We start from the raw sequence: 27,161 nt of genomic DNA on the forward strand, positions 1-27,161 counted from the left end.
TACTCAGACACTAGAAAAAACAAAGATCTAGATTTTATCTTTCTAGATATATCAAGATTTTGGTTTACAATTCTAGAAAAAAGTGATTCATCAAAGTAAAACAACATCATATTTCATTCAAAAATAAACAATGGAAAAACTCAAGCATTATTTCCTAGCAATGCAATGAGCATTGTTTTGTAATCTCCCGAAGTGTGATACTTGACTGCTTGTTTGAGTGACATACTATTTCTCTTGTAGTAGATCGCCTCTATCGTCTTCAGATCAACCTCTGCACGGGTAGTAACTATTCGAGTAAGAGAATTTGCATCGATTCGTAGACCTTTTATAGCCAATCGAATTACTTTCTCCAAGTATTTCTCTGGATAACATATACAACGTATGATCGCCCTTAATGCAACGAGGAACTCGTTTTTGCGATCAGATTTTAAATCCTACGAGAAGGTAAAATCTAATCAAATATTAAAAAATAATTACATGAAACCTTGATGTATCTTAGTCCAAAGTTTTATATTTTCGAGGTTACAATAATTAATTTTAGTTATTAAAAATACACCTTAAAATCCACTTAATAAAGTTGTTGTCATAAAAATTGTTACTTTGATGGAACTTATACCTTAATAATGGATTTACCATACTCATTTTTGTAATGACTTATTGTTGCAATCAACTGAGCTTTGCTCCTTGCAGTGATAATCCAAATGAGTTCTTCATGGCTGTAAGCCTTCTCAGTGATCTTTTCATGCAGCATCTTGGCCTCAGATTTTGCCAATTTTCTGTTCACCTCTATTCCCTCATAGCGGTATGAGGTTACAAGTGGCACCAAAAGCTGAAATACACAAAATGGTCATTAATAGAACAACTTGTACAGAAGGCAAAAGAAGATACCCATTCTCTTCATGTCTTTTTTTTTTTTTTGTTGATTATAACATTGAGTTCCATAACATTAGTCCTCTGATACGATCGTAATAGTGAGGTCGTCCAACGTCAGACCAGGGCTAACCACATCATCCCATCTCCAAGCTGCTCGGTAGCAGCTGCTCCTTGTTGGCATAAACTTCCTCTTTATAAGAAAGAAGAAGGAAATGGAAAGGGTGATTTCTAAAGATGGGTTGGGTTGATTAGTCTAAAGGTCAGCGCTATTTGTGCTTTTAGCAGGACTCAATTAGCCGTAATGGAAAATGGACAAGGGGGCACGTCTCAACAGTACACTCCTTTGTATGTCAATCCCTAATTGAAGAAAAGAAAATGATACAACTACTTCTCGGTTGCAAGCATTACAATATCTACAAATAGACAGCTAAAAATATGTGATGGAGTCAATAAGCTAATTCCTGTAGATAGACATTTGCCACATTTGCCACATTTGCCACATCGTAGACTTCTGACACATTTTGGTAGGATCGGACTTTTACAACCTTAGTTAAACTTAATTATCAGAAATTAAAATATGAAGGGTTGGAATCACAGAAACAACACCTATATACGAGTAACACAAATCAGTAAAAAGAGATTCAAGATCCGATCCTTTCACCATTAAGCAAAGAACACGAAGCAAACATCGGCTATATCATGAAGAAATATTATCATCAAACAATAAATCAATACCTTACGGAAATCTCCGGTGGTATGCTTGACCACATCCTCCTCGAGGGATCGCTTGTACCGCAGATGGTAGGCTCGCCTCACATCAAAGAGTTCGCCGGAGTTCCTCGTGCATGCGATCTCGATCAGCACGCGGTTGCTCGGATTCCATCCCCGCAGCGCTTCGTTTGCCAGCTGGGCGTCCCGATCCGCCGGATCCAGCGTCCACAGCAGCACCGCCCTCTGTTTCGACCCAAAATAAATAAAAAAGCACATAAAATCTCAAACAGATAAGATCAAGAGGGCGATCTGTTTGGATCCAAGGGAAGAAAAGAGGGACCTCGAAGTCGCCGGAGATCTCATCTTCCAGTGACTTGAGAAGCTCCTCGCCGTAGGTCTCCGCGTAGGTGGCGCGGATGGCGCGGCGCTGGGCGGCCGTGCGGTGCGCCAAGATCGAGATGATCAGGCGCTCGTTCGTGCCCCAACCTGCACAAGATGGCGATCGAGAGAATCGGCGAGGATCGGATTGAGCTCCCCATTGGGAATCGAGAGACGGGGGGAGGCGACGATGACGAGGAGAAAGTTAATGTAACCGGGGTACCTTGGAATGCCTTCCGCAACTGGTCGCAGTCCTCGGCGGGGGAAGGGACGGTGGCCGGAACCTTGATGGTCGCCATCGATGAGATGTTGAGCTTCTGACGGAGAGAGATAATGCAGAAATGCGAGAACGACGGAGGCATTTAAAGAAAGAGAAGGTGCGGGTTTAAGGGTAAGTTCCGTGGCAGGAGAAGAGCAAGTAAACATGGTCGAGAGACGTGGCATTTCTGCATTGGTTGTGGCCTGTCCCGATTGGCGAAGAAGGAAGGCTGTCTGTACATATGACAGTTATCCGTCTCACGTACCTCTCTTGCTATCGGAAGGAAGCGAGGAGCCCATGTCACGCACATAAGACGTCGACGTCGAGCGCATGCAACGTTAAGAGTTGGTGGGGCATTGAGGTCGAGCTTACCTGTTTTGTACGATAGAGGCCGTATGCTTGACACGTGGTCTCCAGAGGAGCTCCCCCATCGTGGCAGGAAGACGAGGGTATAGAAATCGTGTTCGTCGTCTCGTTCTAGACAACTGAGCTTCTCGTCCGTAACAGGTGGGGGGAAGGTGCGTCGTGCAAGTGCATGCGTCTCGTTTCGCTCGGAGAAGCTCATAAGCGAACGCCCAGCACCTAAGGTGTTTTAGACCTTGAGGCCTAATATATTTTAAATTATTTTTTCATGCTCATTCTCAGAATACAAGTCAAACTCAAGTCTACTGTAGACTTGAGTTTCATTACCAGACTCGCTAGCATTCACTTAGACTAACAAAAAAAAGTTCCATTACTGATGTATAATCCTATAGCAACTTAAGTACTTATATTTAAAGAAATTGCAGAAAAATTATTAAGAGTAAACAATCAAATGTGTATAATCTGTAATAGGACACATGGAATACAATTACCAGATCAATTGTCTTTGCATGAGTTTCATTACCAGATTCACTCGCGTTCACTTGAGATAACAAATAAAGTTCCATAACTGATGTATAATCCTATAAGTACTTATATTTAAAGAAATTACAGAAAAAATATTAAAGAGTAAACAATCAAAGGTGTATAATCTGTAATAGAACACATGGAATACAATTACCAGATCAATTGTCTTTGCTTGAGTTTCATGTTTCGGTTGTATCAGAATGTCCATTGGTACAAGATATTGTTAGCAGAATGAGAGCATGGCAACGACACCCTGCTCTCTGAAATCAGAATGACTTTGTGCTTAATCCTCCTTCTTTCTTGCAACATATGGATATTTCTGGTATATGACAATACTGCTGATGACAAGAGGTAGTGCCGCAAGGCAATACACCGAGGGTGGTTTCCCATCGAAAAGAAACTGCAACATTGCAGTTACGAGCAATGCAGAGACTATAACAAACCCCTGCAAAAGAAAGACATTGCAGTTACGAGCAATGCAGAGACTATAACAAACCCCTGCAAAATACAGGGAGATTGTAAACCGCTTGTCACCGTAGGGGGGACAAAACAAAATTGCTTTTGTTCATTTATCTATAATCTCCACTTGCCTTTCTGACACCTCCAGCATGAGCAGTGACAAGACCGACAAGAATCCCTCCGACAGCATTCATTACAACTGGTATCTGTGGAAGAACACGACTACCAATATAAAGCTAGATGGAAAAAGAAAAGATTATGCTCCCATATCATGCATTGCCTATGCACCTTAAATAAATGTAATAAGTAGGCCAATACAAGTTACCAGTACGACAGTTAAGCATTTGATATAATGTAATGTTAGATTGTCTAATATCCAGTACAATCTGAAAACATGTAGCAAACAAAAAGATCCTCCCATAATTCAGCAAAAGAGAAACATTGATGTATGATTAAACAGGATTCCCTGTAGCAAGGTTACCAGGGAAAACGGATAGAGTACGCTGACCACCCAAAGACATTATACTATCCTACAAAACCATTGCTATTTGCTGACCAACAAGAACTATAAATGACTCCTTGAAGCACAGCTCTTCGCTAAACTAAATGCCATTTAGGAGCAGCAATGACAGAATGAAGTTTTAGACAAAAACAAAAGCTATACCCAGAAGCACTTTATAGAAAAGATGGATTGTATAATAGGAAATTACTACATGGCAATGCATCTAAGAGTTGATACTTGAAATAATAGACTCGTGTTATTGCTGCAGCAAGACAATTTGGTTACTTTCTTTGAAAATCAAGATCACAATACTACTACTACTCATTCCTTTTACAGTGAACTCATCAGATTTTCTCACGGGAAGACAACCAAACACCCCTGACTACTTGACTTTGCAGAATTAGAGATTTCTTTGTTCAATTTGTTAGACTTAATGAGAAACTCTGAAGATATGCAAACATGTAGGTGGCATTATGAAAAAGAGAGGTGACAATTAGTCGTTCATTGATTCCCAAGTCCCAACTGAGGTCCAGTGCCTGTTTACTCCAATCAATTGGTTCTTTAGTATAACCCTCTGAAGAAATGTATGAACTTGATTAGAAGAAATGTATGAACAAATTGATCCACAAAATTTTAAAATACCCCAATGTGCTCCATAATCTCTAATGACAGATACAACCAGAACCAGAAAACTAATTGTATCATTTGGTTACAAGTCCAAACAGCTTCACATTAGCATGTTAGCAGAAAATATCCTAAGCTATGATAAACCCAAATATCCACATCTTCAGACTGCCAACACTGGTTTAAGATTGCCACATGAAAGTACACCAGTCCATCTATGGCTACAAAGAGATACAGTAAATGAAAATCAAATAAATATTCAAAGCTACCATGTAATAAAATGCTCTTAAAATTCATTTTGTGGAGTCCATTTTGTCACAGAAAAGCAATTTAAGTTTAATGCTACAAACATCATAGAAAAGAATAAGAGAGTTTGCCTCTATATTGTCATTACTAGGTATATTTTAAAGATGAGTAAGAATGGTGAGAAAAGTAGAATTTTACCAGAGTCCACACAGTCCAACCATGAAAGAATCCATATTTTCGTATTGCCTCTCCATCAGGTGACTTGTAAGTACTTGCCAGCAAACATAAACTACCAACAAATGACATTTCTACAGTCATTATATATGATGTGTGCTTCTTCACCTGCAAAAGAAGCAAACTAGGAAGCTCAAGGACAATGTTAGGAAGACTATTTGATTGGGAACTTAAGTGCTATATAACTGACCTGAGAGGCCCATTGGCACAGAGAAGAAGCCAAACCGGAAAGAACAGAAGCAATCATAACAGGAATAATTCCATATAGCAAAACCTGATCAGAGTTACTGCTAGCGGAAGCTTTGTCAGAACTCTCACCAACACTCAAAAGAATGGCAGCAACGATCAATAAGGTAAGAGCCCCAATTTGCTTAGGTGATTGCTTCTGCCTGCAAGTTGCAACCAGAAAGATTTAGATTATAGAATTTATTGGGTTCTCTTATAAAATGATTACTACTGCCTGTAAATTACAGCAACAAAAGATTTCGGAAAAAGAATTTAATGGTTTCTCTAATATAAAAAACCTAACTATTTGATAATCTTGATAAGAGTGATGAAAGTGTTGGTACCGTATGTCTGTTAACCTAAAGACCGTACCATACCATCGTTAATTATCCTAAATTATAAGCCTAGATCCAGCGATTAGACTAGGAGAAACTATAATTATTTTTGTACAAACCAACGCCTGCCTCCCATGTTAACACTTTTTAATGCATATTACAGTCATGCAAAAACTATAATCTAAAAATAAATCTATGCTATCATGCAAAAGCTATAATCTTAAAATACATCAGTGCTATGTATCTTAGATAAATATTTGTAGCTTCCATGTTGTGATTTTTTTATAGACAGCAGATTTGTGATAATTAAGACCAAATATGTTCCTTCCATCATTAGCTATCAGTTATCATGGTCACCTTAGTTTTAATTACCTAGGTGCCCTATAGCAATCAAATATATCATAAACAACCTAAAGGCATAGCAACACTTATATCTTAATTTCATCCATATATCTCTTTATGGAATTGAATCACTAGTTTGCTTTTGTAAAGAAGATGTCAAAGTTTCTAAGGCAAAAATTTTATCTCTTTAAATCTTTATATTGAAAATATATTAAATTTAAATTTCATCACACATTAGTCCCCATCAACAATGTTAATTAGAGGGTCACTAGAGATATGGTGTAGCAGTTGCAATCTTATATATAATAAAAAATTAGAGAGAGCAATTAAAAAAATCAGAAAAATGAAAATTATCCAAGTGAAAGAATTAGCATTGTGCCAAAAAGGATAATATAGAGTATATCTTCTTGCTTGTGCAATAGAAAGAAACCTTACAACTAAAAATAAGATAAGTTGAAGTTCCATTAATTATCTTGAAACAGTCATTGTTGTAGAAATACTTTTGTCAAAGAAAATGTTTGCTTGTGCATAGCATTAAGAAGTATACTTATCAGTAAAGCAATGAACATAGACAAATGTAATTAACCTATAATAGAATAGTGAAGTGAAGAAAGTTCTTCTAGATGCAGGGCAAGAAACATGGTTTGATGTGTCACTAATGATAGGTTGAGTTTACAACAATTATGATACTTTACAAAAGAAGAGTCTAACCTAACAAAATTAATTTTTCAAAATAAAAATACTAGTTCAGGCATTTGGTGATAGTGCCAGGGATTAGAAACAATTATGCTTATTGCCTGATGAGGCAAAGGACTTGCTCTGATTAAGGATATCACAATGCAGAACAAATTAGCACGCAGTTGCTAGAATCATATAAAAGAAGGCCCTAACTAGGAAACAGAAACATAGAAGCTCCAGTTCCCGGAGCACCGAAAATATCTTTTGATCAGCGAAGTGTATAAAACAAATCAGAATTAATTTTGATCAAGAAAAAAAATCAAAGGCCATATGAATTTCCCCAGTTTTTTTAGTACTTCCCAATCATTAGAGAACCTTTTCATTTGTACAAATTTATGTAGAATGTTGGTTGTCCAAACACATCAGTTGAATTAACATTTTTTTTTGTTCCAATCATATTTAGTTAATTCAGATATGTTTACAGCAGTTGTATATGTGAGATAAACTAAACTAAAAAAGAAAAAGGACACAGATAAAACACAACTTTCAGAACATACCCTAAAATAAGATATGTAAAAAATGCAGTGAAGAATAGCTTTGTCTGGTTAAGGATTGAAAAGGTGAGTGAATCTAGATTCTTGTACGATATCTGTAACAAACTATTCTGCAATGCGTAAATGGCTGCTGGAAGGCCAGATGCAGTCAATGCCCCAACCAAGGTCCATTCTTTCCATAGCCTCTTGAAGCTACCTTCTTTTGCTAAAAGAAATAGAGCACAAATAACCTACAAGAAGAGTGACTTTGATACATTAAACAGGTGAAGATATATCATTTTAAAATGGAAAACATAGAAAACACAATTATTTTACTGCAAACACTTGTATGCAACTTTAAATCACCTTTGCCATCTCGCACGCTAGAACAGATGAAGTCACAATAACATCTCGCCTGCAGGAACAAATTAAAACAAGGTTATGATGTTTGGTCTTTACATGATTGCTGAGAAGATCCAACTCTCTTGTGTCACCGAAGATTTGCTTCCCAACAGGTATATTATGCTAATGCAACTAAACTGGCTAATACACTAAAAAATCATAGATCCACAAAGACTAAAAATCTCTTGTAGGAAAAAAAAATTGATAGCCACAGCTCGCTCAGTAAAGGCTACATTTAGTTATGACCATTCTAATCAGTTCAAAACCAAATCAACGTAATTTATGAATCCGAATAGCAAACCAAAAAACATTTGTGATACGAACCATCATGCTAAAATACATAGAAAAAGTAGAGCTACTCCACGCAAAATTGATTAAATACTAGCTACAACCCCAAACCTAAACCCCTCATCAGAGGCTTACTATCCAAGTAAAAAAGAGAAGACTTCGTGACCAAAACTGACGGGATTTGGGCCCGTAACACGGAATTAGATAGCAACAAAATGGAAATACACGAACTCAGGGGGAATCGAAGGAGATCTGGGGGGTGATCGATTTCGCACCTGATGAAGCGTTTGGAGATGAGCGGCTGTGCGCCGTACTGCAAGGTAAGGAGCGTTAGATAGAGCCACACCTTCGCGCGCGGGCTTTCCTGTCTTGAAGGGCCCTTGCGGTGAGCCGTGGCAGCGGCGGACGCCATCGGGCGGGGCGCCGGAAGCAGCCCTTCGGCCGCGGGAGGAGGACGATAGTACTTTGCTTGGCGGCCGGGGCTTCCGATCTTGGGAAGCCCGACGGGTCAATAAGCTAAAACCAGGTGAGCGGGACCCTGTTCCTACTTATTTCTATTGGCTAATTTTCTGTGGCGTCCACTGGTTCAGCACGTGGTACCCGTGATCCAGGGACGTGAGCCGGGAGGACCGCACGGGCGCTGACTGGTGGGTCCGACAAAAGCCCACGTCGGCCCCAACTAGTCACGACCGGGGTGAGAAAGTGGGCCTTGGAAGCGAGGGTGCAAGAAAGCTTGTGGGAGGCTGATAACACTTTGCTTGGCGGCCAGCGGCCGCCGATCTTGAGAAGCCGGACGGGTCAATAAAGGTCGAACTACCAAGTCGCTCGCTCACCCAGATGGGCGGGATCCTGTTTCTACTTATTTCTATTTGCTGGTATTCTGTGGGGACCACTTTTTTCTGAGCTGGGAGGATCGCGCGGGCGCTGACTGCTGGGTCCCCAACGACCGGGGTGAGAAAGTGGGTCTCTTCAGCGAGGGTGTAAAAAAGCTTGAAAGAGTCGCACTGTGTGACCCGTAATTAAACACCTCAATTTTCGGATTATATCAATACTCATCGTCATTTATAATACTAATCAATTTTATGCATATGTTCAATGATCAGAAGAACTGCAGCATAATGTAATGAAAACCGAATGAGTATATTTAAAACATCAGTTTACTCAAGAGAGTCAAACTTGGATCTTAAACTGGATCGAAATTGGCAATAATGTAATCAACTAATCATATGCAGATCTCAAAATCAACCACAGTTTTCAATTGCTGATTTGAGTATAAAAGATACATAATAAGTTTATAGTTCTCATCATAATAGATCATTAAATATGTCAAATTGAAATTAACAAAGATTAGCTAACGAGGGTATATATATATAAATTTATATTTATGGGGCAAACACTAAATCACTTAGTTTGAAGAGTTTGCCTTATAGTTTTAATCAAGTCAGCTTAATTCTTCGGGCTAATTATAGATTATATTATATAATTAGTTATTTTAATATTTTGATATTTATATTTTTAAAATTGTACTACTTATGAAACATTTGATATCGTGTTTTAACAAAAAAATTTCTTTTTAATTTTAAATATTATGAATTTTTTTTTAATCTTGTATAGGAATCTTAATGTTTTATTTTTATAAATATATAAAAAAATAATATAATTTTTGAAAGTATAGAAACTGAGATGTAAAAAATAACTAATTATAAAGAATAATATATAATTAGTTCTAATGAAAGGGTTAATAATAATTACTACTAAAGAACGTCATTGAAATAAGTAAATGCAACAGGACTTATACGCAAGATTGTGTTTCACCCTCCCCTGGCGCCGAACCAATTTAAAACGGTGTCTCTTCTTCCTCTCCCCTTAATCGCTCTTCCTCGGACGCTCAACATATCGAGCTTGTCGACGATTCCCATACGACGAGCTCGGATCATCTCGCTTTTAGAGTTCCTCCTCAATCCCCTTCCGTCGATTCTTTGAGGCTAAATCCCGGGTTCCCTGTCCTCGATTGACGGCGATGACCTGACATCTTAGGGTTTCTCTGGGATATTTTCTTGCGGTTTCCCGATGAAGAAGAATTTGTTCGATCATCTGAAATCCTTGAGTGGGTCGCTTGCTGGACCCCCGAGGGTTGCATCGCTCCCCGTTGCGAGGGTTTCCTCGGATTCGAACTCTTACGGTAGCTTTGTGAATTTGAAGCTTACTGCAGGTTGGTGTTCTTCTTGCGAAATCCTTGTTACATGTTGGTATTTTTCCTGAAAGATACTACTTCCCGAGACTTGTTATGCCGATGTGTTTTTAATTTCAGAGAAGTTGGTCAAGGAACAAGCTTCTTTGAAAACTGATCTGGAATTGGCGGTACATCACACTCTGCTTTCTTTGATTTGCCATTTGTTATTGCTTTGTAGTTGATTAATTCTCGTTCCCACTAAATTAGTAATTCTAGTCTTTTTTCTAGCTGCTATTAGAATCCCTTTGTTCTTCTTATAGTGTGCTTATGCACGTGAAACCCCATAAGAGCAGTACAATTGATTTACTCATCGTACAAATTCGGTATGTTTATAAAATCAACAAATCCTTTTTTCATATGGGTAAAACTTTATTTAAAACTTTAATAATTTTACTACTGAAAATGGGAACAGGCAAAGGGTTGCATTATTTGAATGCAAGGATAGACTGGTAGAAACTTCATCAAGCCAATATGTATTTTTATTTTGCACACTATTAGAATATATATTATATCATAGTGTATTCGTGAGTTTAAATTGTTTAGGCACTTAGCTAGATGGATATGGAAGTGGATGCCACAACCTCTTGAGGAATATAATTTAATTTACTGATTCTCTAATATTGTGTCAGCAATTACAAGTTGTTTAGTACTTAATTTTAAGAACGAAGAAACCATAATTACAAGTTATTGGTTTCGAAGTTATTTGTAATACTACGCTTTTGATTCTCTGCTTTTGCCATTTTGTTTTCCCCTTATATTACTGTCTTTTCCTTTAAATTTTAATTAGAGATGCCACAGCTGCATCATAAGTCCTTTTTGGCCTTTTTTCCTGATCCGGGGTTTATGTTTTATTGATATCAAATTATAAATCATAGTATAATAATTTCACATCTATTCTCTCTTAAAACTAGTAGAGGCTTGTTAAAAACAATTGAGATTTTTACACTACTAAATTCCTTGAGAACAGTCCCTGCTCTCAGTCTCACTCTTTCATCTCTAGTACATGTCTTTTGATTGATTAAGGGTCAGATTTGCCACACTGTGGTGAGTTAGTTCTCATAAAGCAGTATTATGACTTGTGATGTGATGTACTTATTGAATGGCATTGTGGGCCATGGCCTCTAATCATGTATGACCTTCTGGTAAAATACAATGTCTAATATGTTGTAAAAGGTGCCTTGATCCCTTTTGAAGTGCAATCGACATTGAGGATCAAAATTACCAGACTTTTCACTGTTTGCATTTTTTTTGCTCGGAGATGATTCAGGTAATACAATATCTCATTATTTTATTTATTCATAAACTAGAAATGTTTTATAAAGCTTATTATAAGATTGCTCGTAATTTCATCTTGGTCAAATGGTAAGCTAACTTGAGATTGAATTTGTATCACCTTTTCCTTTTTTGCGTTTAGTGTTTCGTTTGTGATATATGCATGCTTGTAGTTTGCTATGAGATGGTGTAAATAACACAAAGTCTGGCTTAGTGTAATTATTGAGGAATATAATTGTGCTAGAAAATATTGCATTGAAAATTTTGTTGATTTTGGCTTACATAGTCATGTAATGTATATTTCAAGCAAACAAAGCTGAAAAAGGCAACAGAGCACATACAAGTCTTAGAGACCAAATTACAACAAGCAGTCAATGAAAAAGCTAAGCTTAAAGTAAAGCAAACAGAAGATACAAAGCTCTGGAAGGGATTGGATTCAAAGCTCTCTTCAACTAAGACAATGTGCGATCAGCTAACAGAAACTCTGCAGCAGCTGGCTGATCAGACTTGTGCAGGTGTTGACTGGGTTGCTGATCTTATATTCGCATATCTATCTTAGTATTTCCATCTAATTTGCTTGGACTTTTCCTTCTAACAGCTGAAGAAGACAAGAAAATCTTTGAAGAAAAGCTTGATAATAATTTGAAAGCTCTTGATCAATTTGAACTTCTTTTTAATGATTTATCAACAAAATTAGAGAATGCAAGCAATACAATCAACAATGGTAAGTCATGTGAAATTAATTTGTTATGAATGTCACGATATGTTGAATGTAATTTTTAAGCATTTTACAAACCATTTCTTCACATCCTCTGCAATTTAGTTCCTTTAGTGCTATTTATAAAAGGGCATAACTCTCTACATACTGGAACAGAGTAATAAAGGCCATGTGTGTGTGTGTGTGTGTGTATATCAGTACAAGAGTGTGTGTGTATATATATATGTATACATATATATATATGTATACATATATTTTTGTATATATATACATATATATACATAAATACATACATATACATATATACATATGTATATATAAATAAATATGTATATATATGTATGTATGTATGTATATGTGTATGTATATAAATATATGTATATGTGTATGTATATATATATGTGTATATATATGTATACATATATATATATATATATGTATACATATATATATGTATACATATATATATATATATATATATATATATATTATTTATATTTATATATATATAAATATATATATACACACATATATATAGATATATAGATATATACATATGTATATGTATGTATATATATTATATATCTGTATATATATATATGTATGTATGTATGTATGTATGTATGTATATATGTATATATATACATACATATAGATACATACATATATATACATATACATATACATACATATGTACACACACACACACACACACACACACACACACACACACACACACATATATATATATATATACACACACACACACACACACACACACATACACATACACACACACACATGCAACTAAAACTCTATCTCCAGGTAAAGCTTCAGACTTAAACACAGGCAACTGTACTTGCAACTGAAACTCGAACTCGGCTTGTAGCAGAAAGAAGGAAGGGAATATAAGGTAGTCATTTAGACCGCATGTTCTACTTTCTACTACATATAAGTAATATAAGTGAGTAATAGAGCAAGGAAGTATAATATAAGGTAGTCTTACTTTTTTCTATGCTAGAGAATACAACTACTTCATTCTTTTCCTCAGGTACGTGTAGTCATAAAGCAGGTACGTAATTTCAAGCATTAGAAAGGTTCTTGAAACACCTTTAGAATATATATATATATATCCATCCATGAATATCTGAGACTTGTAACTTTATCATCATTTGCCATTTACTACTACATCATGTGAATTCTAATATGTGTTCTTTCACAGATAAACAAGAGATTTTGGAGCTTAGGCATGAGAAAGAAGAAGCAGAGAAATGTTTCAGGAATCACTGTTATGCAACAGACAATGCAATGAAGGAAAAAGGTACTTTTCAGGATTATATTGTCAAATTAAAAATTTTAATGTGGCTATGGTGGTATGCTGATTTAAGTATGCCCAGCTTTCTGATTTGCAACAGAATAGAATACTTATCCTTAACTGGATATTTGAGGTCATCTAAATTTTGGTGCTCGAAACATACTTGAATATACTTTGTGGGGTTATAAATTTAAAATTACCCTCTTAGTATCTTGAATATTCTTGCCTTTTCTTGTTGAGGCATGGTCAGATGAATGAATTTATTCTTCATCATTGCTTGTAGATGCTGTCATCAAAGAATTAAATGAGATTATTGAAGACAAAAAGGCAAACTTGCAGTCTCTTGATTCTCAACTGCAGGAGAGACAGCATGAGTTGAGTCTAAAAGAAGATACTTGCAAATCTTTAAGAGCAAGCATTATTAACTTGGAAAATGAAAACAGTTCTCTCGAGAGATCCAATAGAAATTTTGCACAGGAAATAGAAAAATCATGTCAACATCTTAAAGAGCTTGAAAATTCATTTAGTGGTTTAGCGGCTATGATGGTTGAACTACATAATGAGAGTGCAGCTCTTGAAAAACACATTTATATGTTTTTTTCTTCACTTGAGGTTTACTATGATATGGTTCAGAAGCAGAAGGAGCTGACCTGTTGGTCTGCTCAGCACAAGTATGATCAACTCCATGAGCAATTTAAACATTGCACAATAGAGAATGATGCTATCAAGTTGGAAAAACAAGAGCAAAAGGACAAAATCTTGGAGCTGCAGAAAGCCCAAGAATTCATTATGGTACAACATGCAGATGAGTGCCGATTGGCAGAAGAAAAAGTTCGAATTTTGGAATCTGAAATCAAGGATCTTCTTTCTAAAAAGAATGATTCAGACAAATTGACTATAGAATTTGAGGGGAAAGTTAAAGATCTATCAGAATCTCATGCCATATCTGAGGCTCAAGTGGTAAAACTTGACATTTCGTGTGGTAGTGATTGTAGGCTGTTGTATAACTTATCCTAATGTGGGTCTTTGAACATTACAGAAATCTCTGTCAGATAAAATTTCCAGTTTAGAGAGTGAGAATCATAACTTACTGGATAAGCTGCAGTTGGTGTCACTGGAAGGAGCTAAGGAGGCAGAAGCCCTGCAGAATGAGATTTCTATGCATCACCAGACTATTCAGTCAATTGAAAATCAACTCAGCCAGCTTAAATATGCGCTAAATGAGAAGGAACAGCTTCTTACTAGTTCTATGGAGAGAGAAAAGCAATTGGAAGAGGAAAAATCTGAGGTACTAAAGATTGTTGTCCAGACTATATAAGTGTTTAAGGAATATTTATGGACTATTCACAGTTCAGGTTCAAGCATTGCTGGCTGCAGCTGAAGCCAAACTCAGGGAAGCAAAAAGACAGTATGATTTGATGCTTGAAGGCAAACAGCTGGAGCTATCAAAGCATCTGAAGGAACTATCTCAGAAAAATGACCAGGTATGCTTTTTACTGGTCTTTCATGTTGTCTAGACTCTAGACTATCATTAAACTGTCAGTTTCGTAGGCAATTAATGATATCCAGAGGAAGTACGAGATGGAAAAGTTGGACATTGTTAGTACTGAAAAAGAAAAGGTATGTTTTATTTTCTTTGCTATATCTATATGAAATTAACTTTTGGAGATCATTCATCTATATGGTTGTTGAAATTTTAGACAGAGAAAATTATAAAGGAAATAGAAAAAGGATGTGATGTAAAAATTGCAGAAAACAAAGAACAAGCCAAGCAATGCTTGATGCGTGTCAAGGAGGAACATGGTAAAATGGTATGTTTTTTCATATCATTAACTTTCAGTAGGTTTTGTTTAAAATTTGGATTGCTGATAAGATTATGTATATGAGAAACTATCATCTTAAACTTCCTCTTCTATAATGCTTCCTTCGGTAGGCCAATCTGGAAAGATTGACATACATAAAGAAGTGACACCACTGAGTTATGAACAAGTGACTGCTGAAAACAAATTCACTCTTACATTAAAACTTGTAGAAAATGATGCTATTTGCCATGCAGAATTGAGTCCTTGATAATGCCATTGTATTGTCTCATCCAGATGAACTTTGAACGTCTTCCAGACGTAATTCCCAGAAATTTTGCATATGTCTTGGTTATTGGATATTGCCATTTCTTGTGAATAAACTCCATATGCAAAAGTTCAATGGCTTGTTGATCTTTTCTAATGCATAATTTCTTATACATGTAGCTCATTTATTATTAAAATGTAGTCATATGCTAAGCAGAAGTATAAATCACGGAAGTCCTTGTCTCTTGTCATTTGTAGCTCATACATGTAGCTCATCTGCTGGATCAATGAATAAGCTTAAATTTATGGTCTTAGTCTTGTGTTTAGGAGAACTTATAAGTAAAAAACCTACTAGCTTTACAAATTGCTGTATGTTTCAGGATTATAAATATGATCTGCATAATTAAGCTATAATTAATAAATTTAGGATTAGGGTAACAACAACCTTCTTGATCTTGGACATTAGTCCTTGGGGTTCTTTAGTATTTTAATTGTGTACCAAAACTTAGTATTAATAAAAATTACCTGAATTCTTGAAACAACATACCAAATGGAGGTCATTGGAGATGAAAATTTAAAGTGAGAAAACAGAATTAAACCCAGAATTATGATTGGTTGGTGCTGCTGAGAATTCATGGAAGTTTTGTATATAAGTTAAGATTTAGGCAATTAGTTAACTGAGTAGTAGCCTTTAAATAGTTATTCTTATTGAGGATTCTTGAAAGACAATGTCAAATATTTAAGTCTATGTATTACATTTAGCATCCAGAGCATCATCCCAAGCATCTTGGTGTTTATTAATTGTATTTTGGAAATCTGGGTCAAGCAGAAAGAGCACCAATTAAGTGGAGATAGTGATTGGAATTATGAGAGGTTCACAGGATAAGTCAATGGTTGGAATATGCTTCACTTTGGTCATTATGATTTTGGAAGAACTTGTTGGAAGAACTTGTAAATTGATAGAACAATACAATACTTCTGATTTTGCACCCTCGGGAAACTTAAAGAGACAAATATTGATAGAACAATATTCTTGAGATCTTAATTGGAAATCCTTGTCATGGAGGCACTGTTGCTCTATGGTTTGTTAATGTCTTATATTTCCTTGGTTTGTCTTATTTAAGAATGCTTGTGATTGTATGACCACTTTTGCTATGGTTATCAACATGCTAGTTATGGTCAATTCAGTGAGCTATGATATGAATTACCAAGGTTCGTCTTACCAGTCCGAACCAGTATTTTGGCCAATCAACGGTAAGATATGTACCACTATGTACCGACATATTGTGTGTCGGTAAGGCGGGGCATATTGACAGCACAAAAAAATGATCGAAAATAATTCTAAAATTTTTTGAAGAATTACAAAAAGTTAGATTAGGGTTTTTAAGTTAGAAATAATATAATTTAGTATAATTTTAACAAAAAAATCTAAATTAGGAAAGAATAGTGACACATCTTTTTCAGACTTTGAGGAGTAGCTTTGTGGTACATTCCATATGTTATTTCGTTGATATTGAATTATCTATAAATAAATAATTTAAATTATTAGATTATTTGTTAAATAACTTAAACTTTAAGATTCAAATGAATCAAGTAATCGATCGATGGATGTACCTGGTTCTACCACTAAAACGAACGACGAGACTTCATGGGTGATGGATCAGGGTTCTTGATTCTATGTATCTGTATGTTAATTTGATATGTTTATCAGACCCAATCTTGAATTGATCTCGCGACATAGTATATTGATATACTGTATGTCATCGATGCATCAATGTGATGATCGTTGTAGTTTGATCATCGTGAACCACACGTGTCCGAGGTAGCTCCTGAGGTAAGTACGATTGTGGCATATATCAGTGTGAAGCATGGAGAATGTTGGAACTTCTACTTTCGCCATTGATTTGCTGTTATATATCATAAGATCGATCACCATACTGCTACTCAGAGAAGAATGACCAATTATCACGTCGAGTTCCATGATATGAATCTTGGGTGGCATGCGTAAAATACCACTCCTCGATCCATGCACCACCCTTAAATCGTTTAGACGGGACCATTGACTCCTCGACGTCATTGCCATCGTCGGTTGAAGTTTTGTTGTCCACATCACTATCATGTCTTTAGACTAAGCAGGTTGTTGAATGCAATTGAGAAGTTGCCTACATACCATTGATCAAAGTTATTCCTCTAATTTAGGTGTTAATCCTCCATAATTAGCCTCCCAAGTTTGATCCAATTTACAAATCGTAGCTTTGTGAAGTTTTAAGAGAGTGCAAATGTGAGAATGTGAGAAAGAAGTGAGTGAAAACAAGATTGAAAGAGTATAAGAGTTTAAGAGAGTAAAAGAGTGTAAAAGAGGGGGAGGAAAGGGTTTAAAACCCTTTCAAATGGATCTAACCATTGGAAAGGGTTAGATTTGAGTCGTCTATAGGTAATAATCGAATTTTGATTGTTACTGAGCGGTACATGCTCGTATTGAGCGATACAGAGCCTTTTAGTATATACCACCCGGTACAGGGTGATCTACGTACCGGTCCCCTATTGGTTCGGTATGTACTGCCTGTACTAGGTGGTATACTACAGTATGGAGAACCCTGTAAATCACATTATTTATTAGATGTTTAGTACTTGATCTGACACAAGAATGTCCCTTCTCTCCACATCTATTATCTCATCTCTCTCTCCCCTTAAGGAATTGGAATGTAATTTACTATCATTGGTCAAGTCAGCCTAGTACCTTAATTGAGTTGCTTGAGTTTTGTTTTTACATTTTGTTGCTATTTCTCAAGGAAGAAGAATATTTAATACACAAAATGGCAGTTCACCCATGTTCATTTTTAATTTGCTTAATCTTCACGAGTATGGAATGTTAAGATTTTGATGTTGAGTAATCAAGTTATGTTGTCAAGCAAAGTTTCTGATGATGTAGTTGTTCTAGACATGGTTTCTGAAATCTTCTTCAAACCTGTGGGAAAGATAGTTCTTAATTTACGTCAGTCAGGAAATTAGTGTCTTCTGATCATCTATAGCATTCAGGACTTTGAAGACTGTTTTGATATGAAAATAGATATAGTTGTTTCTTTTTTTCATTCTTCTTTGATGTTGTAATTTTAATTTTTTACTTCACAAGCTTGTAACATTAAGATTGTGATGCTGATTGAATAGATTCTTTTGCCAAGCAAAGTTTCTATTAATGTAATCGTTCTAAAGATGTGGATTCTGAAATCTATTAATGATATGAAAATAGAAATAACAAAATGGCAGTTCAAAAGATACAACAAAATGTCAGTTCACCTATGTAATGTTCATTTTAATTTACTTAACTAATCTTCACAAGCATGCAATGTTAAGATTGTGATGGTGATTTTTTAAGTTTTGTTGTCAAGCAAAGCTTCTACTAGTGCATTTTTTTTAGATGTAGCTTCTGAAATCTTATTTGGTTTTCAACGGGAATGGGTAGTTTTAACTCTCATCTGTCAGGAAGCCAATGGCTTCTTGTCATCAATAGCACTGAGGACTTTCAAGACTATTTTGATATGAATTTAGATGGAGTTGTTTATTTTCTTATTCTCTTTGGAAGTTGCATTTTTACCGTTCAGCTCTAGCAGATGTTTGCAATATTTTAACAAGTGGGACCAATAGTAGTCAGCAAGGTGTCACATTGCATGTGTGATTTGTCTATGCAGCAACATCTCATACTGTGGTTTCATTTGAAATATAAAAAATTTGGTTTAAGATAGTATATAATTTTAGAAATATTCAATTGATAGTTTGTCAGTAAGGAACTGATTCTGTAGTTATTTAAAAATGTTATAGTGATAACTTAAGTAGTAAAATAAAGTGGAAGAGATAAAAAAATTCATGGATATTATTAGATGATACAAGAAGATGCATGAACTGCATATGCTAGCTAACAACCTAGGACTACCTGCTGCATCTTTAACATGTTATCATAGATGTGGTCGCATTAACTGCTTAATATTATAACTGTTGGAAGTTACTGGCCGTCCTATTATTGCTTTATATTATGCTTTCCAACAATCCATTTAAATCATCTCAAGATATGTGGTTTTTTATGATCTAAAATAAGATACATCAACAAGTTTAACCACATTGATCCATATTAAACTTAATAATGCACATAAAGCTTTTTGAAGTATTTCACTATGATTTTTATAACTTCCATAAATCTTTTCTGATTTTAATTTTTGCAAAAATACTGCATCTTTTCCTGTTAATTAATTTTGTTCGGCCTTTGGATGCATTATCAGATTATACAAATCAAGCAAAATTACGAGGAGAAGGAATCAAGTCTCTTGCTCCATCATAAGGAAGAGCTGAAAAGGGTTCAGCTTCAGGCCGAAAATGAAATGAGAGAGGTATTTACAAGTTAGGCTTAATTTACTTGGTATCAAAGAACCATGTCTAGATTGTAACAGCCTGAAATCTTAATTGATGTAGAAAACATCTTCATTGAGGAAAGAACATGAAATTCAAGTTAAATCATTGACACTTCAGCATGAAGATGAGTGTAGAAAACTACAGGAGGAATTGGAGCTGCAGAAGACAAAGGTATTAAGGATTCCAGAATTTGGTAATCAATGACTGGTTCTAATATCTCACTTTTTTATCTCATTCAGGAGGAAAAGCAGAAAGCTCTGTTGCAATTGCAGTGGAAAGTAATGGGCGAAAATCAACAAGTTGACCAAGAAGTGAACTCTAAGAAGGTTTTCTATATCAGAAGTGATTTGCTTGCAATCATATTGCTTGTCATATCGGTTTATTCTATGCTATGAAAATTAGTCATAATTGCTTAGTCCATACTCTTCTTTTATTATTGGTTTATCTTTCAATGGATTTTCTCTTTTTGAGAATCATAGGCATTCATCCAAATAAGGTGAGATTTATGTTTCATTCTACAGCTTTTTTATCTAGGATATCTCTTTACTTATGTATGAATATCATTCTACATGCTTCCTTAGGTGTCTTAGATCATGCCTTTCTGAAATAAATGATATTAATATTTTAAAATGTGACTCAAATTACCATTGGTTAATGATTATATGTACTTCATATTCCCATAGTAGCATTTGGAAAAATTGTTTCAGGAATTCTCTGTTTCATCAATAAAGATGAGGGAACCGTATAGTAGAAGAAAACACAAACTTACATTAACGAGTCCTGAAAGCAGAAGGAAGGTAGTCCACCATGATGTTGCTGTTTGACGAAGAGTTGTTGGTCTTTCTTAATGTTGATTTTTTTTTTTTTTTTGGATGTTATGCAGAATTTGAGTTTGTCAGGAATTATGCGGACACCCATGGTGAGCATAATGAAAAAAGTAGAGGATGGAAGTCCACAAAATATTCCCAATCACAGAAAGAAGGTAGTGTATCTTTCCTATTCTAGGCCTCTAATCTTAAGCATTCTCTTGATGAACTTGTTCTTCCAACAATCATTGAGGGGGCCTTGTCCTCATGTCCATCACTTGAAAAAAACTGCCACATAGACCACTTGTATGGCTGCTTTAGATGGGGCTGCCATTTAACATCTAGGCAGATGCCTAAGCAGCTGGGCAGCACCTACCTCCAAGGCAAGCAGTTTAATATGGCTGTTTGGCCAAAAATGTCTAGCATGTTCTTCTAAATTCACTGTTATATTATGACAAATATATTGGTTTTATGATCTGCACTCTTCACCTCAAGGCAATCAAGCCCTAGTTTCCTCTCGAAAAAGTGAAAAGAGTGGATGGTGGAAAGAGAAGTAAATGTTGGCATTTTCACCTTTCCCTTTCCATCTTTTCTTCTTTTTCCCTTTCCCTGCTATGCTTTCTTTTCTCTACTTTTGTTATCATGCAATTGAGTCTGTACTGCAAAAGCAGTCTTGTGTGGCTTGGCGCCTAAACAGTAGGTAACATCTTCTCCACCATCTGCCACCTTCAGTTTTCTAAGACATTATTCTTGCCAATTACTTTTTTTATTAGTATCTGAAAGAATGATGTTGTCAGTAGTACAACATTTCACTTCAATTTTGGCTTTTCCTGAGACAAATTTTTATGGCATTTTACTTGTTAGTTTTGTTAATCATGCATTGAGCTGACTGCGGGTAGATGTGTCTACTTATGAAGGTAACACGCCATGAATATGAAATTGAGACTTCAAATGGAACTATTACAAAGCGCAGAAAGACAAAGAGCACTGTCATGTTTGGTGTAAATATAAACTCACCTGACAACTTATTTTGAAGATCACAATGTCTAAATGGATTATGCTAAAGAAATCCATCTTTTTTTCTGCTGCATTCAGGAGCCAAATACTCAGAAAACATTACATACCCAGACCCCTATTACCAGCAATGATGTGACAAATATCAGGAAGGTACTGTTTCTCTTCCTAAAACTTTGACCATTTGTCTCCTCCTAAAAATGTACATAAATTAGTTTTTTCTGGTCTATTGGCTAATAGATTATGAAATTTACTATTACCTCTCATATATATAATTGAACAGTTCTTTACTCATTGGAATGTTGATTTCTATCATTTTATAAGGAACACCTCTGTTTTCATGCTGCATTAGTTCATGTGAGTGATGTATCCAAAGTTCTATTATCTAGCAGTTCTAGCTGCCTCTAAATTTTGATTATGGTAAATGATATCATCCTGTAGACATGTGGATCAGTCTGAGGTTTTGAAGTGTCTATGAGCTCTTACAACTCGGCTTGTACCTGTGTTCTATGCCTTTTGTTGCAATCAAACATTCAAATACCAATTATCTGCTAGGTCTTAGGTGCATATTGCAAGTAGCAAGGAAGGGCTTATTTAGTCGTGATTTTTCCTTAACTTGATACTCACTATAATGGCAAGCTGATGAATTTGGTGCCATAAATGTTATCACTTTCTAATGCTGCTGTTCAGTATTACTCTGGTGATAATGTAATCTTTTCTTGCATAGGTAAGTGGAGGAAACCATCCACATCCAGCAAATATCGGTGATTTGTTCTCAGAGGGTTCTTTGAATCCTTACGCTGATGATCCTTATGCATTTGACTAAAAGGTATATCTGTTCCATTGATGATTCTAATTTATCACTGCATCAATGCTATTTGAAATTCTTATATTGCATTGAAATTTATTACCGAGTAAAAGGTTACTGCATCTGCACATTTCTTATCATCTTAATTAATAAATGCAATAGATGATTGAGGTAAGAACCATAATTTCAGTAGGACCAGTTGTTAGCTCTACTTATATGTACTACATTTTCTGATAATGCTATGACTTTCCTTTTCCCTCGGGAGGACACATACCTTCAAGAAAAAGACTAGAATGTGTGGATGTAAGAAAATTTTCAAGGCTGGCAATAGTTTTTTTTTTAATGCTAAAGACAAATAATAAAGATGTAATTCTAGTACATAATAAGTAACAAATATTCTATAGAGGCAAGAAATTTTAAAAAAATAAACCAAAAGAGCACAGCTATATAAGTAGATGTTGAATAAGTAGGACATTAATCACAACTTGTCAAGCTACCTATCTCCATTCTTTAAAAAAATGTGGATGTATATGAGACAGGGAGTGTGTACTTTTAATTGATTCTTTATTTCTAGCAATGACCTTGTGTTATGTGCTGGCCGAAAAATTAGTCATGTCATCATTAAGATTGGTTCTCAGATAGCATAATCTTGGATAGTAAATTTAGATATTTCAAATTTCTCAAGTAGTAATAACTAGCTTCAATTAACTCCAAAGAATTTTAGTTTCTGGTACCATGCTCGAGTTGCCTTATTTCTAAAACATTTGAAATTGAACTCCAACAAAGTCAGGGCAGCATGAGGCTGAATGAAAAAAGATTGAGCATTAATCTAATGTCATGTTTTCTAGTCAATATTAAACTTTAACATGGAGCTTCACTATCCTCCTAGAATCAAACTTATTACATAATTGCAAGAGCAAACTATAGTAGTATGCTTATATTAATTACAGTAGATTTTTTTTGTTTTATCTATCTCATTTCTTTTTTTGAAATATTCTTAATACTTTTTGGCTGTAAGCTGCATTTAATCTCTTCTCCTTCCCCTCTAAGAGTAACTGTTTTGTTGGTTATTGACAGATGGTTTTATGCATCTTGGTCAAATTCCTTAAACTTAGTTTGGTATTGGCCAGACTATATAACATGTTAGATTGGCTATCACAAGTTTAATGTCATCTTCATAAATGGCTATATTAGACTACATCCTTAGTTCAGCCTCTATCACATAGGTCAACAGTAGCAATAGCTGATGATGATGGTAATTACAAACGGGGAACCTTTAAAATAGCAGAAAGTGGAAAAATAACAGTAAATAAGAATAATGTTATTTTGACCTTACAAGAATGATGAAACAGTCTAGTTTATGCTATCAATGTTATTTGGATGGTGGTACTGAATGACTTGCATGGCAGATTCATATTCCTTCTTGTTACCTCCTCCTCCCTTTTGTCTTTACCTTTCTTTTTTTTCTGAAAGTACAGTTTGTTTTGTAGCCTGGTATTATGTAAAAGCTTTATGATATTTGCATTCTAGTATGAGACCACGTTTATCTTGTCAGAAAAGATATTTCTTTCTTCTAATGTGTTTTTCCTTTCAAACAAGGGCAGGAAAGACATTTACTGATTAATGGCTTGGGAAATTTAAACATGTATCATCCTGTTGTTTATACAAATGAGAACTCAATTATTCCTACCCAATCTGATATTTTGGACCACCCTTTTCGGTCAACTTACTTGGTACTAAATTTATGTCCCGATTTTGCAGTTCACATCCAAGACATTTTTACCTTGCTCTGATGCTTATGATGCCAAAATCATTGAATTGGGGGTTTGGATGAAGTGTTAACAATATGTCAATGCACTTCACAAGAGTGCTACCAAATACACAGATTGCTGGCTCCATCCTACGACTGCTTCCTTGTATTCGGTACGTTTGATCTTCACCAGTCTCTTCATTTAGACCTTCTCTGCTCAAGAATTCTATACATGCCAAATGACTGCAAGCTGAATTCACATGCTACCATCGTAGCTAAGCCTCGAGCTTAATACTGTCTCCTTCACTCAGAACTAAACTGGAATACCTAGTAAGCGCCCATTACCATCTCAAACACCACAAGATGATATGGTGTATCACCCTTCTTTGATCACTTTAGACAACATAGAAAAGTTACCTGCAGCAGAAAAGGGAAGAGTTTATATGTTGAGTTTTCCGATTACATTACCTTTCCCATGTTACTCGGGTCTGTGAAAAATTGAAATTGAAATTTCCGCTTATCTTTTAATATAAATAAAGTATATTATAATTATGTTATACTCACATATTTTCATTAGCCAGATAAGACTACAAAAAGGTTGCTTGTCAGTTTTTATACTGACTGCGAATGGTATATATATATATAGGAAATGTTTTCACATATTTTATACTGACTACAAAAATGCTTGTACAGGGTCACTTTTGTAAAAAGAAATGAAACAATAAATAATACAGAGAAAAACACAAAACCATACGAGCCATCGAAATCAAGTCAGCGCCCGGACCCCAAGTCGACGTCAAATCATTCGAGTCGTTGCTCTCCGATCAAAGAACCTTCCCGAAAGAATTGGATGCCCACAGAATTCATTAACAGATTCGGCAGGAAGTGAGGGACAGACGACGAAAGCGGTTAGGGTTCCGAGAGAAAAGCTGGCTCGTTGGCCCCTCAATCGCCCCCGTCTCTCTTCGCTCTCCGTCTCGAAGATAGATTGTTTGCTTCGCATCGGCCGCAGTAGTAGTATTTCAAAGTGAGAGCCGAAGCGATCACTCGATCCTACGGCGTCGTCTGCTTCGTTCATGTCAGTTGTAATCTTGAGGAGAGAAGAAGACAATGGCCGGAGGAGGTTTCATCTGCCACAGCCCGAGACAGGATCACGGTGCAAGGTTGAGAGCACCTGTGATAATCACATCCATTATGGCGGCATTTGGAGATGTAATCTTTGGCTATGACTTGGGGATTTCAGGTGGGTTTCATCCAACTTCCTCTGCATCAACTGATTCAGGGCACGGAAGCAGGCTTTTCGTGGCACATGATGCCACGAATTGCTAATTATGCTGTTATATGAAGGTGGCATTACGGCTATGGAGTCGTTTCTTCAACCCTTCTTCCCCGACATAATGAGGAAGATGGCCGACGCCAAGCGGGACGAGTACTGCGTATATGACAGCCAAATCCTCACGGCCTTCACTTCGTCCTTGTACGTCTGCCGGTTGGCCGCATCACTTGTCGCCGGCCGCCTCACCAGGGTCGTCGGACGCCGAGCGGTCATGCTGTTGATGGAGATTTTTTCCTCGTCGGCGCAGCCGTCGACGCCGCCGCCGCCGTGAACGTTGAGATTCTCATCGTAGGCCGTCTGCTGCTGGGTGTTGCCATCGGCTTCACCAACCAGGAGGAGGGCGCGTTGGGGTCGTCAGCGTCACGTCGGTCCTCGTCTCCACCTTCCTGGTCGACCGCTGCGGCCGTAAACTCCTGTTCATCGTGGGCGGAGCCCTCATGATCCTCTGTCAGCTATACTACGCGTCACCCTCTCTCTCTCTCTCTCTCTCTCTCTCTCTCTCGCTGCTTACTCTGTTGTATCCCTTGTTGCTTGGTGACTGGAGGTGGCCATGGCCTGGATTCTGGGAACCTAGACAGGCTCCGACGGACAGGCGGCCTTGCCGAGGGGCTACGCGGTGGCGGTCCTGATGCCGATGTGCTTGTTGTCCGCTGCCTAAGGCTTCTCATGGGGGCCGCTGAACTGGATCATCCCCACGGAGGTCTTGCCCGTGGAGATCCGGTCGGCGGGACAGAGCATCGACGTGGCCGCCAACCTCTGCGTCACCTTCGTCCAGAGACGGTCCTTCCTCGCCATGCTGTGCCGCTTCAAGCACGGCACCTTCGCCTACTTCTCCGCCTGGGTCGCCATCATGACGGCCTTCATCGTCGTCTTCCTGTCAGAGACCAAAGGGGTTCCCCTGGAGTCGATAGACGACCTCTGGCGTTGCCACTGGTACTGGCGGCGGTTCCTCGTCGACGGGAGCAAGCAAGATATGAAGCCACCTCAACCATGAGCTCCATGTTGTGTCGCAGCCTTTGGGAGTCTCGTATTACGTTCCCTCCCAATCGCCAAACAAAAGCTTGTACAGTAGGAGAAATATTAGGCAGAAAAGAAATAAGAAGAGAAGTAAAATAATTATTTTTCTTGGTGAAGAGATGCCTGAAATTTTTTATCTTTATTTATATATAGGTCCCGTATTTTCCCAATTAATTGATTATGACCACTCATTAGAACTTTTTACTCTTATCTTTGACACAAAATATAAGTGAGTCAACTACAATATCATCAAGTTAATATTTTAAATATAAAAAATTTGCATGAGAATAAGTTTTTTTTTTGGAAATATGTCATTTTATCCATTTATCACAAATTTATAAGATAATGAATTGGAAAATAAAATAAAGAAATATGTAGCTTAAAATGAGACAAGAAAAAAAGTTAATATATGTGAAGGAGAATGATATTTGTTGATATTGATGTG

At 36.5% G+C, this 27,161-nt stretch overlaps 3 protein-coding genes and 1 pseudogene across 9 annotated transcripts; 2 read left to right on the forward strand and 2 right to left on the reverse strand.

Annotated features, from left to right (window-relative positions):
• Window positions 1–101: 101 nt before the first annotated feature.
• On the reverse strand, window positions 102–2,276 carry LOC135623305 (annexin Gh1-like). Of its 2 annotated transcripts, none has more exons than XM_065126116.1 (5): window positions 2,186–2,276; window positions 1,925–2,070; window positions 1,609–1,827; window positions 617–829; window positions 102–434 (listed from the first exon to the last, which is right to left on the reverse strand). In XM_065126116.1, exons 1-5 carry the CDS (start codon window positions 2,259–2,261, stop codon window positions 141–143), a joined length of 948 nt encoding a protein of 315 aa, XP_064982188.1. In that variant the 5' UTR covers window positions 2,262–2,276; the 3' UTR covers window positions 102–140. The 2 variants fall into 2 exon arrangements, with proteins under 2 accessions (XP_064982188.1, XP_064982189.1); XM_065126117.1 differs by having other exon boundaries at window positions 186–271.
• Window positions 2,277–3,153: 877 nt separating this feature from the next.
• On the reverse strand, window positions 3,154–8,496 carry LOC135623066 (UDP-N-acetylglucosamine transporter ROCK1-like). 5 transcript variants are annotated; one of them, XM_065125571.1, is made up of 7 exons: window positions 8,253–8,496; window positions 7,654–7,702; window positions 7,312–7,538; window positions 5,365–5,563; window positions 5,139–5,282; window positions 3,700–3,790; window positions 3,154–3,607 (listed from the first exon to the last, which is right to left on the reverse strand). In XM_065125571.1, the coding sequence occupies exons 1-7, from the start codon at window positions 8,387–8,389 to the stop codon at window positions 3,393–3,395; spliced, it is 1,062 nt and encodes a 353-aa protein (XP_064981643.1). In that variant the 5' UTR covers window positions 8,390–8,496; the 3' UTR covers window positions 3,154–3,392. The 5 variants fall into 5 exon arrangements, with proteins under 5 accessions (XP_064981643.1, XP_064981644.1, XP_064981645.1 ...); XM_065125572.1 differs by having other exon boundaries at window positions 3,154–3,554; window positions 8,253–8,494; XM_065125573.1 differs by having other exon boundaries at window positions 3,154–3,554; window positions 3,700–3,774; window positions 8,253–8,492.
• A 1,330-nt stretch (window positions 8,497–9,826) lies between these two features.
• Window positions 9,827–24,622, forward strand: LOC135586663 (synaptonemal complex protein ZEP1-like). Of its 2 annotated transcripts, XM_065126415.1 has the most exons (19): window positions 9,827–10,189; window positions 10,289–10,338; window positions 11,790–11,997; window positions 12,081–12,206; window positions 13,423–13,521; window positions 13,799–14,475; window positions 14,555–14,803; window positions 14,871–14,999; window positions 15,067–15,135; window positions 15,216–15,326; window positions 19,856–19,963; window positions 20,046–20,156; window positions 20,225–20,311; window positions 20,693–20,782; window positions 20,869–20,967; window positions 21,709–21,792; window positions 21,887–21,958; window positions 22,533–22,634; window positions 24,375–24,622. In XM_065126415.1, exons 1-18 carry the CDS (start codon window positions 10,048–10,050, stop codon window positions 22,629–22,631), a joined length of 2,610 nt encoding a protein of 869 aa, XP_064982487.1. In that variant the 5' UTR covers window positions 9,827–10,047; the 3' UTR covers window positions 22,632–22,634; window positions 24,375–24,622. The 2 variants fall into 2 exon arrangements, with proteins under 2 accessions (XP_064982487.1, XP_064982488.1); XM_065126416.1 differs by lacking the exon at window positions 20,693–20,782.
• LOC108951225 (sugar transport protein MST1-like) lies at window positions 24,401–26,865 on the forward strand (annotated as a pseudogene).
• The last annotated feature ends 296 nt before the right edge of the window (window positions 26,866–27,161 follow it).

This window comes from Musa acuminata, chromosome BXJ2-9, assembly GCF_036884655.1.
Source record: "Musa acuminata AAA Group cultivar baxijiao chromosome BXJ2-9, Cavendish_Baxijiao_AAA, whole genome shotgun sequence".
Classification (NCBI taxonomy): domain Eukaryota; kingdom Viridiplantae; phylum Streptophyta; class Magnoliopsida; order Zingiberales; family Musaceae; genus Musa; species Musa acuminata.

Excerpts from the sequence above, each read along its gene's own strand:
- LOC135623305 (XM_065126116.1), bottom strand. The coding sequence starts at position 2,261 with ATGGCGACCATCAAGGTTCCGGCCACCGTCCCTTCCCCCGCCGAGGAC. Across the intron at positions 2,071-2,185 it reads GTTGCGGAAGGCATTCCAAG|GTTGGGGCACGAACGAGCGC; the intron begins GTACCCCGGTTA and ends CATCTTGTGCAG. Across the intron at positions 435-616 it reads ATGGTAAATCCATTATTAAG|GATTTAAAATCTGATCGCAA; the intron begins GTATAAGTTCCA and ends ACCTTCTCGTAG.
- LOC135623066 (XM_065125571.1), bottom strand. The coding sequence starts at position 8,389 with ATGGCGTCCGCCGCTGCCACGGCTCACCGCAAGGGCCCTTCAAGACAG. Across the intron at positions 7,703-8,252 it reads ATCTCCAAACGCTTCATCAG|GCGAGATGTTATTGTGACTT; the intron begins GTGCGAAATCGA and ends TTGTTCCTGCAG. Across the intron at positions 3,791-5,138 it reads GTTGGACTGTGTGGACTCTG|TCGTGTTCTTCCACAGATAC; the intron begins GTAAAATTCTAC and ends TTATATTGGTAG.
- LOC135586663 (XM_065126415.1), top strand. The coding sequence starts at position 10,048 with ATGAAGAAGAATTTGTTCGATCATCTGAAATCCTTGAGTGGGTCGCTT. Across the intron at positions 12,207-13,422 it reads AAGCAATACAATCAACAATG|ATAAACAAGAGATTTTGGAG; the intron begins GTAAGTCATGTG and ends GTTCTTTCACAG. Across the intron at positions 20,783-20,868 it reads GTCCTGAAAGCAGAAGGAAG|AATTTGAGTTTGTCAGGAAT; the intron begins GTAGTCCACCAT and ends GATGTTATGCAG.